Source organism: Microtus pennsylvanicus, chromosome 1 (genome assembly GCF_037038515.1).
Source record: "Microtus pennsylvanicus isolate mMicPen1 chromosome 1, mMicPen1.hap1, whole genome shotgun sequence".
Lineage (NCBI taxonomy): Eukaryota > Metazoa > Chordata > Mammalia > Rodentia > Cricetidae > Microtus > Microtus pennsylvanicus.
Genome location: NC_134579.1, coordinates 112,825,116 through 112,842,490, shown reverse-complemented (window position 1 = coordinate 112,842,490; position 17,375 = coordinate 112,825,116). Strand labels below are relative to the sequence as shown.

At 51.6% G+C, this 17,375-nt stretch overlaps 1 protein-coding gene across 6 annotated transcripts in view; it reads right to left on the bottom strand.

Moving 5' to 3' along the window:
• Positions 1 to 14,185, bottom strand: part of Rilpl1 (Rab interacting lysosomal protein like 1) — a 34,676-nt gene extending 20,491 nt beyond the window's left edge. For all 6 annotated transcript variants that reach the window (XM_075978786.1, XM_075978794.1, XM_075978802.1 and 3 more), the window contains exons 1-3: positions 13,877 to 14,185; positions 5,559 to 5,709; positions 524 to 642 (exon numbers count right to left, since the gene is read on the bottom strand). In XM_075978786.1, the coding sequence (XP_075834901.1) occupies positions 524 to 642; positions 5,559 to 5,709; positions 13,877 to 14,185 (579 nt within the window). The remainder of the gene's footprint in view (positions 1 to 523; positions 643 to 5,558; positions 5,710 to 13,876) is intronic.
• Between the last annotated feature and the right edge of the window lie 3,190 nt (positions 14,186 to 17,375).

The following is a 17,375-nucleotide window of genomic DNA, read 5'->3' as shown; positions in this document are numbered from 1 at the left end:
AAACCACGGACCACAGTAAACCATGGAGGACAGGAAACCATGGACGACAGGAAATCAAGGACGACAGTAACCCACAGACGGCAGGAAACCACAGACAGGAACCCACGGACAACAGGAACCCACGGACAACAGGAAACCACGATGACAGTAACCCAGGCTGTGTACAGCACAAGGGAAACCCTCTTTGAGTAGAGCATGTACATCATAAACCCCTTTCTAACTTGTTTCTATTTTTATGACTGTTGACAAGGAGTGATACACACGTGGGCTTCTTTTTCAGATCTATTTTTTATACGGCTATGTGTTTTGCCTGTGTGTATATCTGTGCGCCACACACGTGTCTAGTGCCTATGAAGGCCAGAAGGTGTCAGATCTCCTGAGACCTGTCATGTGGGTGCTGAGAGCTGAGCTCCACTCCTCTGGAAGAGCAGCGGATGCTCTTACTGTTGAGCCATCTCTCCAGCCCCGCCCCCATGCCGCCATGAAGTAGGAAAGTGGGCTCAGATTGGCGTTGGTCACTTACAGCCTCAACGTCCTCATTCTTCAGGCCAAGCTCCCTGTCTTTGGCTCGGATCTCGTCCCTCTGCTTGTCCACCACTTCCTTCAGCCTCTTCATCACCTGCCGCTCCCGCTCTGACATGCCTGGGTGAAAGCGAGACTGGGAGGTGAGCCACCTCCCCTCCACTTAAGCCCCCCATAGTGTCGCACTCCAAGCGGGCCAGGGCTCTCCCCAAAGCCTCTCATGTACCCCGCACACACCCTGGGGCTGCTCCTGCCTTCAGTCTTGCTGAGCACATTCCTACCTCACCGCCTCTCCCTCTCTCTCCCCTCTTCCTTCTGACCTTGGGATCACTGCACACAAGACTCCTCTCGTTGGTCCCCTCTGCGTGATGGCTTTCCCCCCACCCACTGCCTCACTTTCACAACGCGTCCCCACACGTCATGACAGACATGACCCTGCACCGTGATCTAGAGGTTAGCCTCCAAAGTTCACACTAACCCTGTAAGCCACGCTTGGCTGTGTGGCTCTGGCCTCTCTTCTGCCTCTGTTTCCAAATTCATAAAATGGGACGGGGGCAGCTTGGAGAATGGATGGAGCCAACACACACACAATACCATTAGGACACAGCATTTGGTGGGTGGCCAGGACAGGGGCTTCCCACCATGACCCCAGCAGACCACGGCTAAGGCAGGCGAGTACTAAGCTGCAGCCCTCCCACATATAAGGTGCCTTTTAGGCATTTGGTGAAGCAGGGTGTGGTGGTACAAGCCATTAGTCTAAACACTCTGGAGACAGAGGCAGGTAGATCTCTGTGAGTTCAAAGCCAGTCTGGTCTACAGAGCAAGTTCCAGGACAGCCAAGGCTAGTACACAGAAAAACTCTGTCTTGAAGAAACAACAGAAGGGGGGGCGGGCTAGATGGAGAGCTGGCTCAGTGGTTCTCAGCACTTGCGGCTCTTGCAGAGGACCCAGGTTCAGCTTCTGCACCCACATGGTGGCTCACAATCCTTACTCCAGTTCTAGGGATCCAGTGATCTCTACTGACCGCCACAGCACCAGGCACACACAGGGTGCACAGACATACATGCAGGCAGACACACAAATAAAATAAAAGAAGCAACAAAAATGACTGAGTGGTCAGCTTTGCTTTGCTCCTGGTGACAAAGTCACTCTCCCAGAGCCCGGGGCCACTGGCAAGTCCATGAGTCCTCTGCACCTCTTCTATCCTACGCTGGACACTCAATTCACAGCCCTGTGTGCGAACAGCTCTCGGACTGGACAGATTCCCAAAGAGAGCCAGAGAAGGTTTCTGTTTTGTTTTGCTTTCATTTTTCCGAAAGAGAGTTTCTCTGTATAGCCCGGCTGTCCTGCCAATCCATCTATAGACCAGGCTGGCTTTGAACCTCTGCCTCCTGGGTGCTGGGATTAAACGTGAGGACCACCACCTCCTGGCTACCACAGGGGATTTATTTTTATTTTATGTGCATTGGTGTTTTCCCTGCATGTATGTCTTTGTGAGAGTATCAGATCTTGGAGTTACAGACAGTTATGAGCTGCCATGTGGGTGCTAGGAATTGAACCTGGGTCCTTCTAGAAGTGCTCCTAACCGCTGAGTCACCTCTCCAGCCCCCAGAGGGGATTTTTTTAACCTGTGAGGCGTCTGTGGAGCGATAGGACTCAGAAATCCAGAGGCCCACGTAGGGATAGGCCCTCTGAGCGCCCCTCCTCCTGCTAGCCTCCACAGAAATCTGACCCCTGCATGCACCTGAGAGCTGCAGGAAATTATTGTAAGGTGTGTTTATGCCCTGGAGCATTTGTTTAACTGTGTAAAGATGCATTGCTTTTGTTTATGCTGGATTTCTTTAACTCTGTGAAGTTGTGATTTTTATTTATTTATTTATTTATTTATTGCCTATCTAAAATACCTGATGGTCTAAAAAAGCTGACCGGCCAATAGCGAGGCAGGAGACAGGCTAGACGGGGCTAGCGGGCTGGGAGAATAAATAGAAGAAGCAAGACCAGATGAAGGCGAGGAGAGAAGGAGAGGAGGACGTCAGGGGTCAGCTACACAGCCGGCCACAGAGTCAGAGTGAAAGTAAGGTATACGGAAGTAAGAGAAGGAGAAATTTCAGAGGCAAAAATAATTTAAAGCTAAGGAAAACTGGCTAGAAACAAGTCAAGGTAAGGCTGGGCCTTTATAAGTAATAATAAATCCATGTGTGATTTATTTGGGAGCTGGGTAATAGACCCCCCCCCAAAAAGGTAAAAGAGTAAAAAGTAAAAAACAAGATTTTGGTGTTCCAACATGGGGCCAGAGTAAGAGAATTCACCTGAGTCCTCAGACGGCCCTTGGCCATGGCCCTGTTCCACTGTCACTCTTGACTGGGACTCAAGGTCACCAGCACCTGCCCTCTTTATCCCAGGACACTGCCTGCCCCAGGCCTGTTCCTCTAGTAGGTGGGGAACACTTGGTCCCTGCTGTGTTCCCATGGTTTCCCCACAAAATAAAAATAACCCTCGAGGCAGCCTGGCATCTGCCTGCCTCTTTGCTAGGGCGGGGGCTGCGGGCTTGGAGAACACAGCCAGCTCCCCAGCTGGTCCTGTGGAAGCCAGGCACACTCGATGCTCAGGGTATCGTCTGTATATACCTTCCGCTGGTCCACACTGGTCAGCAGGGACTGGGATAGCTGAAAGGGCAGAGCTACACTCCCAGAGGAAAGGGGCTACAGGGAAAGCAGCTGAGACCTGAGACTCCACTAGAGTGGGAAGCGGGGTTCCCACATCACCCCCAGAGGTCTCTGGGTGCATGGCAGGACTATCGTAGGCAAAAACCAAGATTATTTTTCCTAAATAAAATGATTAGACAAACACCTGAAAGGTGTTCATAGAAGCCAAAAAGTAGTCACAACCTGAAAGTCCCACCTGTGGAGGATTGACAGACAGACATGGTGTCGAGGGGATGGCACAGTACGCAGCTGTGGAAAGAGACAGAAGCCACTGACATCACACAAAGGCAGACAGACTTACGAGAGAGGTACCACCACCGCTTTCTCCCTTTCAAACTGGGCAACAAAGGCATAGGACGGCTCTGTGAGTCCGCCAAACGACATGGCATGTCAGCGCTGCGGCCAGCAGTTGGAGCTGTGTGGTCTGGCTCCAGAGACCATCTCCTCACAGTGACGCTCCGATTTCTAAGCCACCCAACACATTACCACAAAGCACACCCAGGAGAAGAGAATTCCAGACCTGGGTTCACTGTGTATTTTGTTTTTTTTCTTCAGTCCTTATCAGTACCCTATTTCATTTGTTTTTAATTTTATTATATTTGTGTGTGTGTGTGTGTGTGTGTGAGTCTCCATGTGTGTGTCTCCCTGTGTGTGTGCACGCGTGTGTCACACTTACTTGTGGGGAGGCCAGAGGACAATGTGCAAGAGTCCACTCTCTCCCTTTACCACGTGGAACCTGGGGGTTAAACCCATGCTGTCAGGCTTAGCCAAAAGCTCTGTGACCACTGAGCCATCTCGCTGGCCCTTATCTGTTCTTTGTAAAAAAAAAAAATGTTTTTATTACTTTACTTTTTTTCAAGACAAGATTTCTCTGTGCAGCTCTGGCTGTCCTGAAACTCGCTGTGTAGACCAGGCTGGCCTCGAATCAGAGAGACCCTCCTGTTTCTGCCTCCAGAGGGCTCAGATTACAGACGTGGCCCACCACACCCAGTGTATGCAGTGCTTGGGATCCAAGCCGACACCTCGCCCATGCCAGGAACAGCCCAGCCCCAAACTTGATCCTCTCAAAGTTGCAACCCCAAATTCAAAGAGCCCCCATCCCAATCTACTCCTGTACATCAAACCAGAGGGTGGGGCTTCATGTGGGCAGCCAGGAGTTTGCTCAGGATGAAAAGCCAGGCTACAGCCAGGTGTAGTAGTGCACTTCTTTAATCCCAGAACTCAGAAGGCAGTTTTATGAGTTGGAGGCTAGCCTGGTCTACATAGCAAGTGCCAGGAAAGCCAGGGTTACACAGAGAGACCCTGTCTCAAAAACAAAACAAGTTGGACAGTGGTGTACATCTTTAATCACAGCACTCTGGGACAATGCAGGCGGATCTCTGAGTTTGAGGCCAGCCTGGTCTACAAGAGCTAGTTCCAGGACAGTCAGGGCTACACAGAGAAACTCTGTCTCAAAAACAAAAACAAAACAAACAAACAAACAAAAAACCAAAACAAACTAATACAAAAGAAAGAAAGCTGAGATTTGATTCTGCTGTGTCAGCTACAGGAGGCAGGATCCTTTGACAAGGGAAGATGCAGGCCAGGCAGAGCAGATGGAGCTCACAAGGCCCCAGATCAAACTCCACTGTCTAGTCTTGTTTGCCCAGCCCCAGAGAAGTTTGTGGGACAGATAGCAACTGTGATGGCCTCCAGTGCCAATCAAACCAGAACTGCTGTCCCCACTGCCCTGCTAGTCACCTGTTCTGTGACCACAGCCTGAAATCTCTTCAAACACAGAGAACAATCCCAGCCTTGACCATCTTTCCCAGCTGACCTTATTTCCAGCCCCCTCAGCCTTGACCATCTTCTCGTACCCTGGCCTTCTACGTTTCCCGCAAATACTCATGCCAGGGCCTTGGCAAGTACCACTTGTTCATGGCACTAACGTGACGCAGTGTGCCACTTCATAAGGGCTGAACTGTGACCACACGACGACTAGACCCTAAGTTGCTACTCCATGCCCCTGTCTCAGCTCTCACATAGTGTCAGCTGCCATAAATCAAAATTAGACGTCTATTTATTGTTCATGTATTTACTGACGATGCCCTCTGTGCTAAAACACAGTTCCAACTTCCAAGTGGCCAGGGTCTGACTTGTCCAGTGTGTCCCAGGGCCCAGAGGAACCATGTAGGAGGGCAGAAAACTGTGATAGCTAATTGAGATCACATCAACATCTGGACCTAAGTCGTTCCTCTCTGAGACAGTCAAGATGCAAATTCACCTGCCCACTGGTGTCAAAGGCTGCGGTCTCTGAGCAGTCATGGGGATCACTGGGATGGGGGGGCTCACCTTCCTGCTTCTGGAACTCCTCCTCAGAGAAGCCCACGTCCTTGTGGTTGAGGTTGGTCAACAGTTGCTTATTCTCCTCTTGCAGCTGGGCAATCTGAGATAGGAGGTCCTGCGCCTCGCCCCGCCACACATCCTCCACCAGCTCCAGCTCCTGTTGGGGCGGGGCGACAGCAAGGGTCACAGAAGGATCGGAGCCACCCAGGGTCTCACCTGCCCATCAGAGAACTGTTCTGTTTCTGGTACTTGGAGTCACCCCATTCCCCCAAGAGAGGCGGGTCTCTGGCAGGTGGCACACAGAGCCAGACAGGGCCTCTTCTGTTGACGTGCATGCTGAAGTCAGGAGGGCTCAGTCCAGGCCACTCCTGTGTTCTTCGGCTGTGGGGACAAGCCATCCCCGGCTACACAGTCCTGACAATCCCCAGTCATTTCCTCAAGGTACAGTGAGGCAGCGCGAGAGTTCCTCTGCTCTCTGGGACAGCCTGAGCAGCTTGCAATAATCACTCAGAGCCTCAGTTTCCCTCAGCTAGGGAACCAAAACTTCCAGGTTTGAAAGACAAGAGAGTTAGTGAGATCAGCCAGCCGTTTGTGTAGACCGCGGCGGAGGCAGAAAGACGTCTTCAAGTTAGAGGTTAACCTGGACCATAAGAACACCCCAGAAAAAGCTATGATATTTTCAAAGGGACTGTGACAGTATCTCAGAGGTTAAGAGGGTGAACTGCCCCGAAAGAGGACGCAAGTTTGCTTCCCAATACCTTTTGATCCCCTCCACAGGCGCCTTCATTCATGTGAATTTATTTTTATAGCCCCATACACCTATGGGCTCAGCATTCAAGAAGCTGAGGCAGAACCGGGTGGTGGTGGTGCATTCCTTTAATCCCAGCACTTGGGAGCTGAGGCAGGCGGAACTCTAGGTTTGAGGCTAGCTTGGTCTACAGAGTGAGTTCAAGGATAGGCAGGGCTACATAGAGAAACCCTGTCTTGGGGAAAAAAGGAGGAGAAGGAGGAAGAGGAGGAGGAGGAGAAGGAAGAAGAAGAAGAAGAAGAAGAAGGAGGAGGAGGAGGAGGAGGAGGAGGAGGAGGAAAGAGAAAGAAAGAAAGAAAGAAAGAAAGAAAGAAAGGAAGGAAGGAAGGAAGGAAGGAAGGAAGAAAGAAAGAAAGAAAGAAAGAAAGAAAGAAAGAAAGAGACCCAGGAAAGAGAAGACAGGTCCACACCTACATGTTCATGTATGCATACAGGTGCCTATTGCAGTGATTCTCAACCTTCCTAATGCTGTGACCCTTTAATATAGTTCCTCATGTTGTGGTGACCCCCAAATATAACATTTTTGTGGCTATTTTATAACTGTAATTTTGCTAATGTTATGAATTATAAGGTAAATATTTGTGTTTTCGGGTGGTCTTAGGCAACCCCTGTGAAAGGGTCATTTGACACCCTCCCCCCAGGGTCATGATCCACAGATTGAGAACTGCTGGTCTATAGCAATGCTGCAGAAGAACTCAGAATTCACCAGCCCAGAGGGCGTAAATAAAACCAACCTATCCCTACAACGGGCTATATCTGGACAGAAAAAGGAAAGAAATGCAGCTAGTGCCATCCCCAGCTAAGAAGAGAAGCCAGGTATAAAAGATCACACAGTCTGCGATGCCATTTTTATGAATGGGCAAATCCATAGACAGAGGCAACCTGGGGCTTCTGGCCAGAGCTCTGAGAGGCGCCAGGAGTGACGGTGAGCGTGCACAGGTTCCTCTTTTTTTTTATTTTTTAATTTTTTTAAAGATTTATTTATTTATTATATATACAGTGTTCAGCCTCCATGTATGCCTACAGGCCAGAAGAGGGCACCAAATCTCATTACAGATGGCTGGGAGCCACCATGTGGTTGCTGGGAATTGAACTCAGGACCTCTGGAAGAGCAGTCAGTGCTCTTAACCTCTGAGCCATCTCTCTAGCCCCCACAGGTTCCTCTTCGAAGGCAATGCAAACATCCTCAACTTTACGATGGTGCTGTCTGTGCAACTGTGAACATGGAAGCAACCACTCGGAGGCGTGAATGAGGCTGGGGAGCAGCATGGCTGTGGCTTTGGATAGAACCCAAGCTGAAGGACAGCAATATACATCCTGTCAACACAAGTTTGTTTGTTTGAGGTGCTGGGAATGGAACGAAGGGCCTCACACATGCTCAACAAGTATTTTCCTATTGAACAACAGCCATAGTCCTTCACCGGGGGATTCTAGGCAGGTGCTCTACCACTGAGCCACACCCCAGCCCCTCACTGGGGGATTCTAGGCAGGGCTCTACCACTGAGCCACACCCCAGCCCCTCACTGGGGATTCTAGGCAGGGCTCTACCACTGAGCCACACCCCAGCCCCTCACTGGGGATTCTAGGCAGGGCTCTACCACTGAGCCACACCCCAGCCCCTCACTGGGGATTCTAGGCAGGGCTCTACCACTGAGCCACACCCCAGCCCCTCACTGGGGATTCTAGGCAGGGCTCTACCACTGAGCCACACCCCAGCCCCTCACTGGGGGATTCTAGGCAGGTGCTCTACCACTGAGTCACACCCCAGCCCCTCACTGGGGAATTCTAGGCAGGTGTTCTACCACTGAGCCACACCCCAGCCCCTCACTGGGGGATTCTAGGCAGGGGCTCTACCACTGAGCCACACTCCAGCCCCTCACTGGGGGATTCTAGGCAGGGGCTCTACCACTGAGCCACACTCCAGCCCCTCACTGGGGGATTCAGGCAGGGGCTCTACACTGAGCCACACCTGCAGGCCTCTTTTCAGACACAGTCTGACTAAGTTGTCCAAGCTGGCCTTGAACTCACTCTATAGCTTAGGCAGACCTTGTTTGATTCTCCTGCCTCAGCCTCCCCAGTGGCTGGGATTATAATCTTGTACCACCAGGCATAGATACACCAATCCAGGCTTGAACTCTGTTCCTATGACAAACAGCTGATCTTGGGCAGATTCTTTAAACTTGGGGTGCCTAAGATGTGATAGTAGTATGTCCCTTTGAGGACTGTGAGGTGATGAAGGCGATCAGCTGGATGAAAAGTTTCGTGCTGGATGGCCCAAGTGGCTATCAGGAGTAACCAGCAGAGCAGATGGAACCATGGCCCCCACAAACACATTCTCGTCCTAGTCCCCAGAACCTATCTATAGCAAAAGGGACTTTGACCTCAAGAAGATCAGGTAGGGCTGGGCGGTGGCAGTGCACGCATTTAATCCCAGCACTAGGGAGGCAGAGGCAGGTGGATCTCTGTGAGTTAGAGGCCAGCCTGGTCTACCAGAGCAAGTTCCAGGAGAGGTTCCAAAGCTAGGCAGAGAAACCCTGTCTCAAAAAAACAAACAAACAAACAAATGAATAAATAAAAAGATCAGCTGGGTTTATGTGATCACGTGCTCACAGAGCCCTTGTGAAAGGTCAGCAGGGGTCAGAGTGACAGAGGATGTGGCACAGGTTAGCACCTGGAAGATGTTATCTGCTGGCTCTGAGGAGGAAGGAAGGCAGTAGAAGCTAAAAAACACAAAGAAATAGATTTCCCTAGAGCATCCTAAACCAGTGGAGCTTCCCTGACACCTTGACTTTATTTTTAATATTATAGTTTTTGGTGCTGGGGACAGTGCCCAGGGCTCGTACACCTGAAGCACCTTCCCCGGCCCCTTGTGTGGTTTTTGAGACAGAGCAATCACCCTGGTTGGCCTAAAACTTGCAGTCCTCCTGCCTCAGCTGCCAAATGCACTACCAGGTCTAGCTGTTCAGTATAACCCATTTCTTGGCCCTGGCTTCCAGAACATTACCCCGTCTGGTTCACATTGGTGTTTTTGATATTAACCATGATTCCTTGCTTCACTGCCCCTTAGTGTGCCCACTGCAGGAATTACCCAGAAAAACAAGGCATTTGTCCTTCCTTGAGCCATTAGTGCAGCCATAGGAGATGAATACAGATTTAGTCACAATAGGTTTTGCTTTTCCTCTCCTGTAGCCCAGGTGGGCCTCAAACTATCTCTGTAGACAAGGCTGGCCTTGAAATCCTGATCCTCTTGCCTCCACTTCCCTAGCGTTAGGATTATAGACAGGCTTACCATATCTATTTTCTATGGTGCTGGGAATTGAACCCAGGCCCTCATGTGACGCTAGGCAGGCACTCTGGCAGCTGGGCTACAGCCCAACCCTTTTTTTTTTCTCCTTTTTTTTCTTTTAAAGATTTATTTTTAATTATGTGTAGGTGTGGGTGTGCTTGTGTGGATATAGGCCTCCCCCCAAGATCTCTCCGTAGCTCACTTCAGCCAGTCCTCAGCTGAGGCAATGTCTCATCAAGAACTTCCCCGACAGCCTGCCTCCTAGACAACCTCCACCATAGCTCCCGCCTTACTTCCTTCACGGCACTTAATCATAAGCTGACATATCTGTTTATTTTTAAATATATGCACTCATGCTAGTCTGGGTGAAATCCAGGTTGGATTCTTTTCTCTCTCTCTCTCTCTCTCTCTCTCTCTCTCTCTTTCTTTCTTTTCCCCCAAGACAATGTTTCCCTGTGTAACAACCCTGGCTATCCTGGAACTCACTTAGTAGACCAAGCTGACCTTGAACTCACAGAGATCCATCCACCTGTCTCTGCCTCCCGTGTGCCACCACCGCCAGAGCATGCTGGATTTCTAATGTGAGGTTATGAGAAGAATGGGGGCCCTTGCAAGTTGTCTCATCAGGCCTGACTTGACCAGGGACCCACATGGGAGAAGGACAGAAGTGACGCTTGTGGCTTGTCCTCTGACTTCCACATGTACGGCTCCTGCCGGTAAACAACAAATAAACAAATAAATGTAATAAAACTTGTGGCTCAGTAAGGAGAGCGCTTGCCTGGCATGCACGACATCCTGGGTTCCATTCCAGCACTGAACAAACTCGGCCGGTGACCCACACCTGTATTTCCAGCACCAGGGTGCTAGAGGCAGGAGTATCAGAGCCCCAAGGTCATCCTCTGATATATAACAAGTTCTGCGCTGGCCTGGGACACATCAGACCCTGCCTCAAAAATAAATATATTAAAAACTCTGTGCAAGTTAGGCATGGCGGTGCACACCTTTAATCCTAGAGAAGCAGAGACAGGTGCATCTCTGTGAGTTCAAGTCCAGCCTGGTCTACAGGATTTCACAGAGAGAGCCTGTTTCAAACAAAAGGTTAAAAATACTAATGAGTCTGGAGAGATGGCTCAGTGTTCAAGAGCACTGGCTGCTCTTCCAGAGGACCAGGGTTCAATTCTCAGCACCCACATGGAGGCTCAGAGCTGTCTGTAACCTCCGGTCACCCTCTTCTGGCCTCTGTGGGCACAAAGCATGCAGCACACAGACAAATGTGGAGGCAAAACACTTATACACAGAAACTAAAATTAAATTATAAAAGTGCAGTAATTCTTTTTTTTTTTTTTTGATTTTTGAGACAGGGTTTCTCCGTAGCTTTTTTGTTTATTTATTTATTTATTTTGGTTTTTCGAGACAGGGTTTCTTCTGTGGCTTTGGAGCCTGTCCTGGAACTAGCTCTGTAGACCAGGCTGGTCTCGAACTACAGAGATCCGCCTGCCTCTGCCTCCCGAGTGCTGGGATTAAAGGCGTGTGCCACCACCGCCCGGCTCCCAGTAATTCTTATACCGAGGTGGTGAAGGAGTACCTGTCGAGCACATTTGAGCCCGGGATTTGACCTGCAGCACCACAGAAAAAGTAGAAAGCAGCAATTTTTACGCCGAATCCGTGTGAGAAAGTCATGGATATACTGGATTCCATCCTCCGTGTTAAAGTGAATTTTCTGTTTCCTCCTAGCATGCACTTTCTGATGCTACGGAATGACATGGCCTTAGAACTGCAGGCCCACGCAGCCAGACTGTCCCCTGCGTCCCCTGCGAATGGTGCCTGGAACACAGAGGTACATCTGGGGCCTAGGGGTGTGGCGTGTAGAGGCTTGCTAGGCGTGAGTAAGGCCCGGGGTTGAATCTCCAGTTTTAAAACTATATCCATATAATTGCTGAGTGAGTGGCACAGGCTGTGTGTTCCACACAGGCATACCCACACAGCCCTGCTCTCTGTACCCTCTCACCCACCGGCTGCCTACCTGCCTTGAGGACCCGACTCGGCTGGCCCACATCACCCAGGAGAGCACTTGGCACACCATGGCACGCCCATAGGGTTGGACACTGCATAATTAGGCAGAACTGTGGGTCTGTGGGTAGTGAGCCCAGTGGAGTAAATCTCTGTGAAGGGCAGGATGCAGTCAGTCTGAAGCCATGTCTACAGAGAGCATAGGGAAGAGGAAGGCGTGATCGAGGGCTGCTGAGGATTTTGTGGGGAAAATGACTTTAGCTTGAAGTGCCTCTGTTACAGAAGAGATGTGATGGGCCTGTTCTGACCCTGCACCCAAGCCACACAAAGAGGCCTGGGCTGGGGAGGAGGAGCTCCATTCTCGCTGTGTACAAACAAGCGGGGGTGCCTGGCTTCCTGGCTGCAGCTGGTGACATTCTGAAGCAACAAGTGCAGCTGAGAATTCCATCCGACTCGGGTGACCTGTGATGGCCCAGCCCAGACATAGCAGAAATAAAGCACTGGCAAGGGACATGAAAAAGTGCCGGCAGGACTTCTGGCAGACACCAGGCCTAGGCCCACAGTCAGGATTCAGCTCGAAGGCAAAGACCACCCTCCCCTCCCGGAGGCCCTCCAGGAGAGGTGGAATATGGGGGGGGGCACAGGAAGAGGGAGGTAAGGGAGGGAAATGGGGGTGGAAATGCACCAATAACCCCTGGGGTATCTTAATGTGTCTCCCCAGACTTCACACCTCTGAGTCTTGGGCCTCTAGTGACAAACTCTTTTATACATGAGACCGTTTTTTGTAGGTCCCAGGCTCTGGCCTAGGCCCTTTATGTCCACTAGCCGTCCCCAACCCAATGCTTGTCACCGTCCAAGGCGGGGACGAAGATTACCCTGTGATACCATGACATCATGACACAGAAGATAGCGATCTGTCCCAAAGCTCACAGCCTGCCAGTTTGTGGGGTTTGAAACCAGGCTGTCTGGCTCCAGTGGCCCTCAGATGCTGAGATTCTGAAAATTAATTACAGGACCGAGGGAGGCACTTTCCGGCTCCAAGTGTGACCCTGGAAACGCAGCTGACTCTGAGGAGCTCAGTTTCCTTCCTGACCCCAGGGCACAGGACAAGGGGGGTTGTAAACACAGACCGGCCTGACTTTAACGCTCTCACACACCCATGGTCTGTCATCAGGGTGAGGCCGAACACCTAGTTTTGACCATTGTCTCTTAAGACAACTGAAGAGCCATCGCAACAGGACACAATAGAGGATGGCCTGCCAGGGAGCTTCAGAGAGGCTAACCAAACTTCCTGAGGCCACACAGCAAGCCAGAACAGGTTCCAGCATCCAGAGGAAAGGAGTTTCCTCCCATCCACAGTCGGAGAGAGGACCTTCCAGAGCCGCCCAGGCTGAGGTTGGGGCAGGAAACCACACGTCTCCCACTTCCCTACCCCAGGCACCTAGTCTGGTCTGGTCTGGTTTCCCAAAGGCAGACGACCGCTCTAAAGGCAGAAGGTGGGCCTGAAAGTCGCTTGCAGTTGTTCAGCCCCCAATTCAAGCAGACTGGGGAAGAGACCCCGGAAGTATCTCCCAACGGCAGGGAACCCGGGGGGTAAATCCCACTGCATTCGGACCCTCTGCTTCCTCATCCGGAAAATGACGAAAATCCTCACTTTACAGTTGTAAAAGAACTAAATACGTGATGAAGGCTGGGAAGCCACCTAGGGGTGCAGGTGGATAAACTGGGGGAACCCTGGGAAGAAAGCTGCGTCTATAAAGCCCGGGATGGGGTTCAGGACTGGCGCTCAGGCTGAGGTCACTGATAGGATGACAGGGAGGGCTGGGTAGCTGGTGTCACACCTTGGTCACAAAAAAAAAAAAAGGGGTGGGTGGGGACTGACTTCCTTCCTGGAATAAAATAATACTATCTAAGTACTGTGCCCACTGCATCCCATTTGATCCACGGAGGTGGGTTCTATAGTAACCGCCAATGGACAGATAAGGAGACAAAGCCCAGAGATCCTCTGCAAGTTACCCAAGGTCACACAGCTACTTAAATGCTCCTCCAAGCTGGGCCAAGACACCGGAGCCTCCCTCCCGCCTTCACCCTAATCATTCTCTTCTACTCTAGGCACTGTGTACACTCATCCACACGGAAACTAGCGGCTGCCCAGAACTGAATGGCACCCACGGAGTTGGAGCCCTTTGCCCGGACCGGCAAACTGAGGCCTCCGCCCACCTTCTGATGCTTGCGCTCCTTCTCAATGCGGTCCATCCTCTCCACGCGCAGCCGGTCCAGCTCCAGGCGCAGTTCGTCCAGCTCGGGAGCAACGTGGTGCCGGCTCACCAGCACCTCGAGGATCTCCAGGACCCTCACGACCTTGGGCATGAGGCGCGCGATGGACTCGCAGCCGTGCTGGTCGATGACCCTCTCGAACTCGTGGCCCACGAGCGACGCGATGTCGTACACATCCATGACGGTCAGCTCCGCCACGTTCTTCTCCAGCGCCGACAGGGCGGCGGGCGGCGACCCTAGCGGCTCCTCCATGGCCCCGCGAGGGTCCCGCGCCGCCGGTCCACTCGCGTAACTCGTGAACTTGGGGGGCGGGGGGGCCTGAAGCACCGCGGGGAGGATGGCGAGGGCGGCGGCGCGTGCGCAGGCCCGCGGCGCCTCCCGACTTGCGGCTCCGACACCGAGCGATGGAGACGTGGGTCCCGGCCTGGGAGGCGGGTGGCGCCCGGTGCCCGGAGGGACCGCGGCCCGGAGACTCCTCCCGGGGAGGAGAATCAAACTTTGGCGACGCCGAGTGACTCCGGGTGGCCGGCTCCTCCCCGCCGGGACGCTGCGAGGCGACGTGGGATTGGAAAGGGGCGCGCGTCTCCGTCCCCGGGGGTCCCGGTGCGCAGCCCCGCTGGTCCCGAAGCTCCGCCCCCAGCTCCGGTCCCGCCTCTCGGGCTCCGGTCCCTGCGACCCCGGCCCTGCTCCGCCTCCTCCAGCCGCGCTCCGCCTCTCGGGCAGCGGGGGCCACCGCGCACGGCCATTGGCTGCTTCTGGAGGAGGTGGAGTCTGTCTGCGGAGGGAGGGGGTCAAGGGTGGGCTCACCCTGCTATCCAGCCGGTGCAGTGGGGATCCCGGCAACTAGAAGCTTCCTGCTCTTCCCTTGGCCACTCCAACTCTGTGGCTCCCCACCCTGTGCTTCACCTGGCGCCTCGGGGACAGCAAACCACAGCGCACAGGGATCCTCGGTCCCCAAAGCCACCTAATGTGCTACCCGGATTTCAGTAAGTCCTGGGGAAACTCTGATCCCTCAGGTCTACTCTCCCCTCGGCTCCTCAGTCTACCCCGACTCCGTAGCACTCCACTCTGTGCTCCAGCAGAGTCTCCGGCAACTGCAGCCAACAACACAAAGCGTCCTCAGTTTTCAAAGTTGCTGGCTAGTCCGCTTGCCCAGTCACTAACCCGCAGCTCCTTAGAGCCAAAAGTTTCCTTCCATCTCAGTGGAAAGAAACAGGCTGGGGATTTGGGTCTCAGTCCCAAGACTGGTCCCAAGCTCTCTTCGTCCTTTGGCCTCGCCATCAGACTCCATCCCAGGAGAGATTATCCTGATTCGGCCCCGGCCCCTACTATTCTGTTCCCACGCGTCCAAGAGGAACACGCCGAATTCCCACCATCGTAAACTGCTGTCTGACTGAGAGGTCCCTGGTTCTTCAGGACATAAGCTTTGTTATTTTTGTTTTAAGTTGCAACTCACTATGGAGACCAGGCTCTCATAGAGGTCCTCCTGTCTCTGCCTTCTGAGTGGTAGTGTTAAAGGCATGCTCAACCTTTTGTTCTATTCTCTCTCTCTCTCTCTCTCTCTCTCTCTCTCTCTCTCTCTCTCTCTCTCTCTCACACACACACACACACACACACACACACACACACACACACACACCACACACACACACACACACACACACACACACCACACACACACACACACACACACACACACCACACACACTTAAGGAAGCCCAAGGGTTGCAGTAGCCTCCGCCTCAATCTGCTTTTCCTTCTCTCTCTCTCTCTCTCTCTCTCTCTCTCTCTCTCTCTCTCTCTCTCTCTCTCTCACACACACACACACACACACACACACACACACACACACCACACACTTGAGGAAGCCCAAGGGTTGCAGTAGCCTCCGCCTCAATCTGCTTTTCCTTCTCTCTCTCTCTCTCTCTCTCTCTCTCTCTCTCTCTCTCTCTCTCTCTCTGTGGTCTCAGTTACAAAGTCCAACTGCTGTGTGGAAACATTAAATGATGACAGCAGAAAGAAACAATTTATAAGTTTTAAATAATTTGGTTTTGTTTTGTTTTTTCGAGACAGAGTTTCTCTGTGTAACAGTCCTAGCTGTCCTGGAACTAGCTTTTGTAGACCAGGCTTGCCACGGGAACTCACAGAGATGCTCCTGCCTCTGCCTCCCAAGTGCTGGGATTAAAGGTGTGCACCACCACCGCCCAACTCAATTTTAAATAACTTTTAATACAGAATATTATTAGAATAATCCTACTTATTGTTAAAACAATCTTACTCTTGAGCTGCGCAGTGGTGACCTGTGCCTTTAATCTCAGCACTCAGGAGGCAGGCAGATCTCTGAGTTGAGGCCAGCCTAGTCTTCAGGACAGCCAGGGCTACACAGAGAAACACTGTCTCAAAATTTATTATATTTATATTATATTTATTACAGTAGCTGGTTTTTTTGTTGGCCCCGAGGCTGCTACACCAGAGGCTGCTGCACTGGAGGGAAACTGTTGCACTGGGGGCTACACTGTCCTGTAGATCCTGCTGAACATCTGGAAGGTAGCTGACCAACACAGCCCAGCTCAGCACCTGAGAGCTCTGTCTCAGGCTCTGCTTGAAGCATATCTTGTATTTTAGCTTATTTAATGTGTCTGTAAATCTTGGGGCGAATGTGTCACTCCAAAATACTCTCTCTCTCTCTCTCTCTCTCTCTCTCTCTCTCTCTCTCTGTTGTGTTTCTCTGTGTAACTCTGGCTGTACCGTACCTTGCTGTATAGACCAGGCTAGCCTTGAACTCACAGAGATCTGCCTGCTTATGCTTCTCAGAGTGATAAAGATGTGCACCACCACACGCATATGTGTGTGTGTGTTCTTAAAGCAGAGTGAACACAAGATCTATTAAAGAAATGCAAGGAAGAACTCCCAAGAGAAGGAGGGGCTCCAAGAGAGGAATGTCCATATACATTTTTATTAGTTAGTTAGTTTGTTCGTTTTGAGACAGGGTTTCTCTGTGTAACAGTCCTAGCTGTACTGGAACTAGCTCTGTAGATTAGGCTGGCCTTGAACTCACAGAGATCCGCCTGCCTTTACCTCTCAAGTGTTGGGATTAAAGACGAGCACCACCACTGCCAGGCTGGAATACCTTTATTTTATTTATGAACTGAGCCATTTTGTTGAGCCTATTTACTTTAATTAACTAACCAACCAAACAATTTTGTCCCAAGCCAGGGTTTCTCTGTGTAATCTTGGTTGGCCTGGGACTCATTCTTTAGACCAGGATGGTGTCAGACTCAGTGATCAGTCACCTCTGCCCCAGGAGTGTTGGGATAAAAGATGTGTGCCACTACCGCCCAGTTTATTAATCAGCTTTGAAACAAGGTCTCACTATGTAGGGCTGGTTGACCTGGAACTCACTATATAGACCAAGACCAGGCTGGCCGTGAACACATCAACA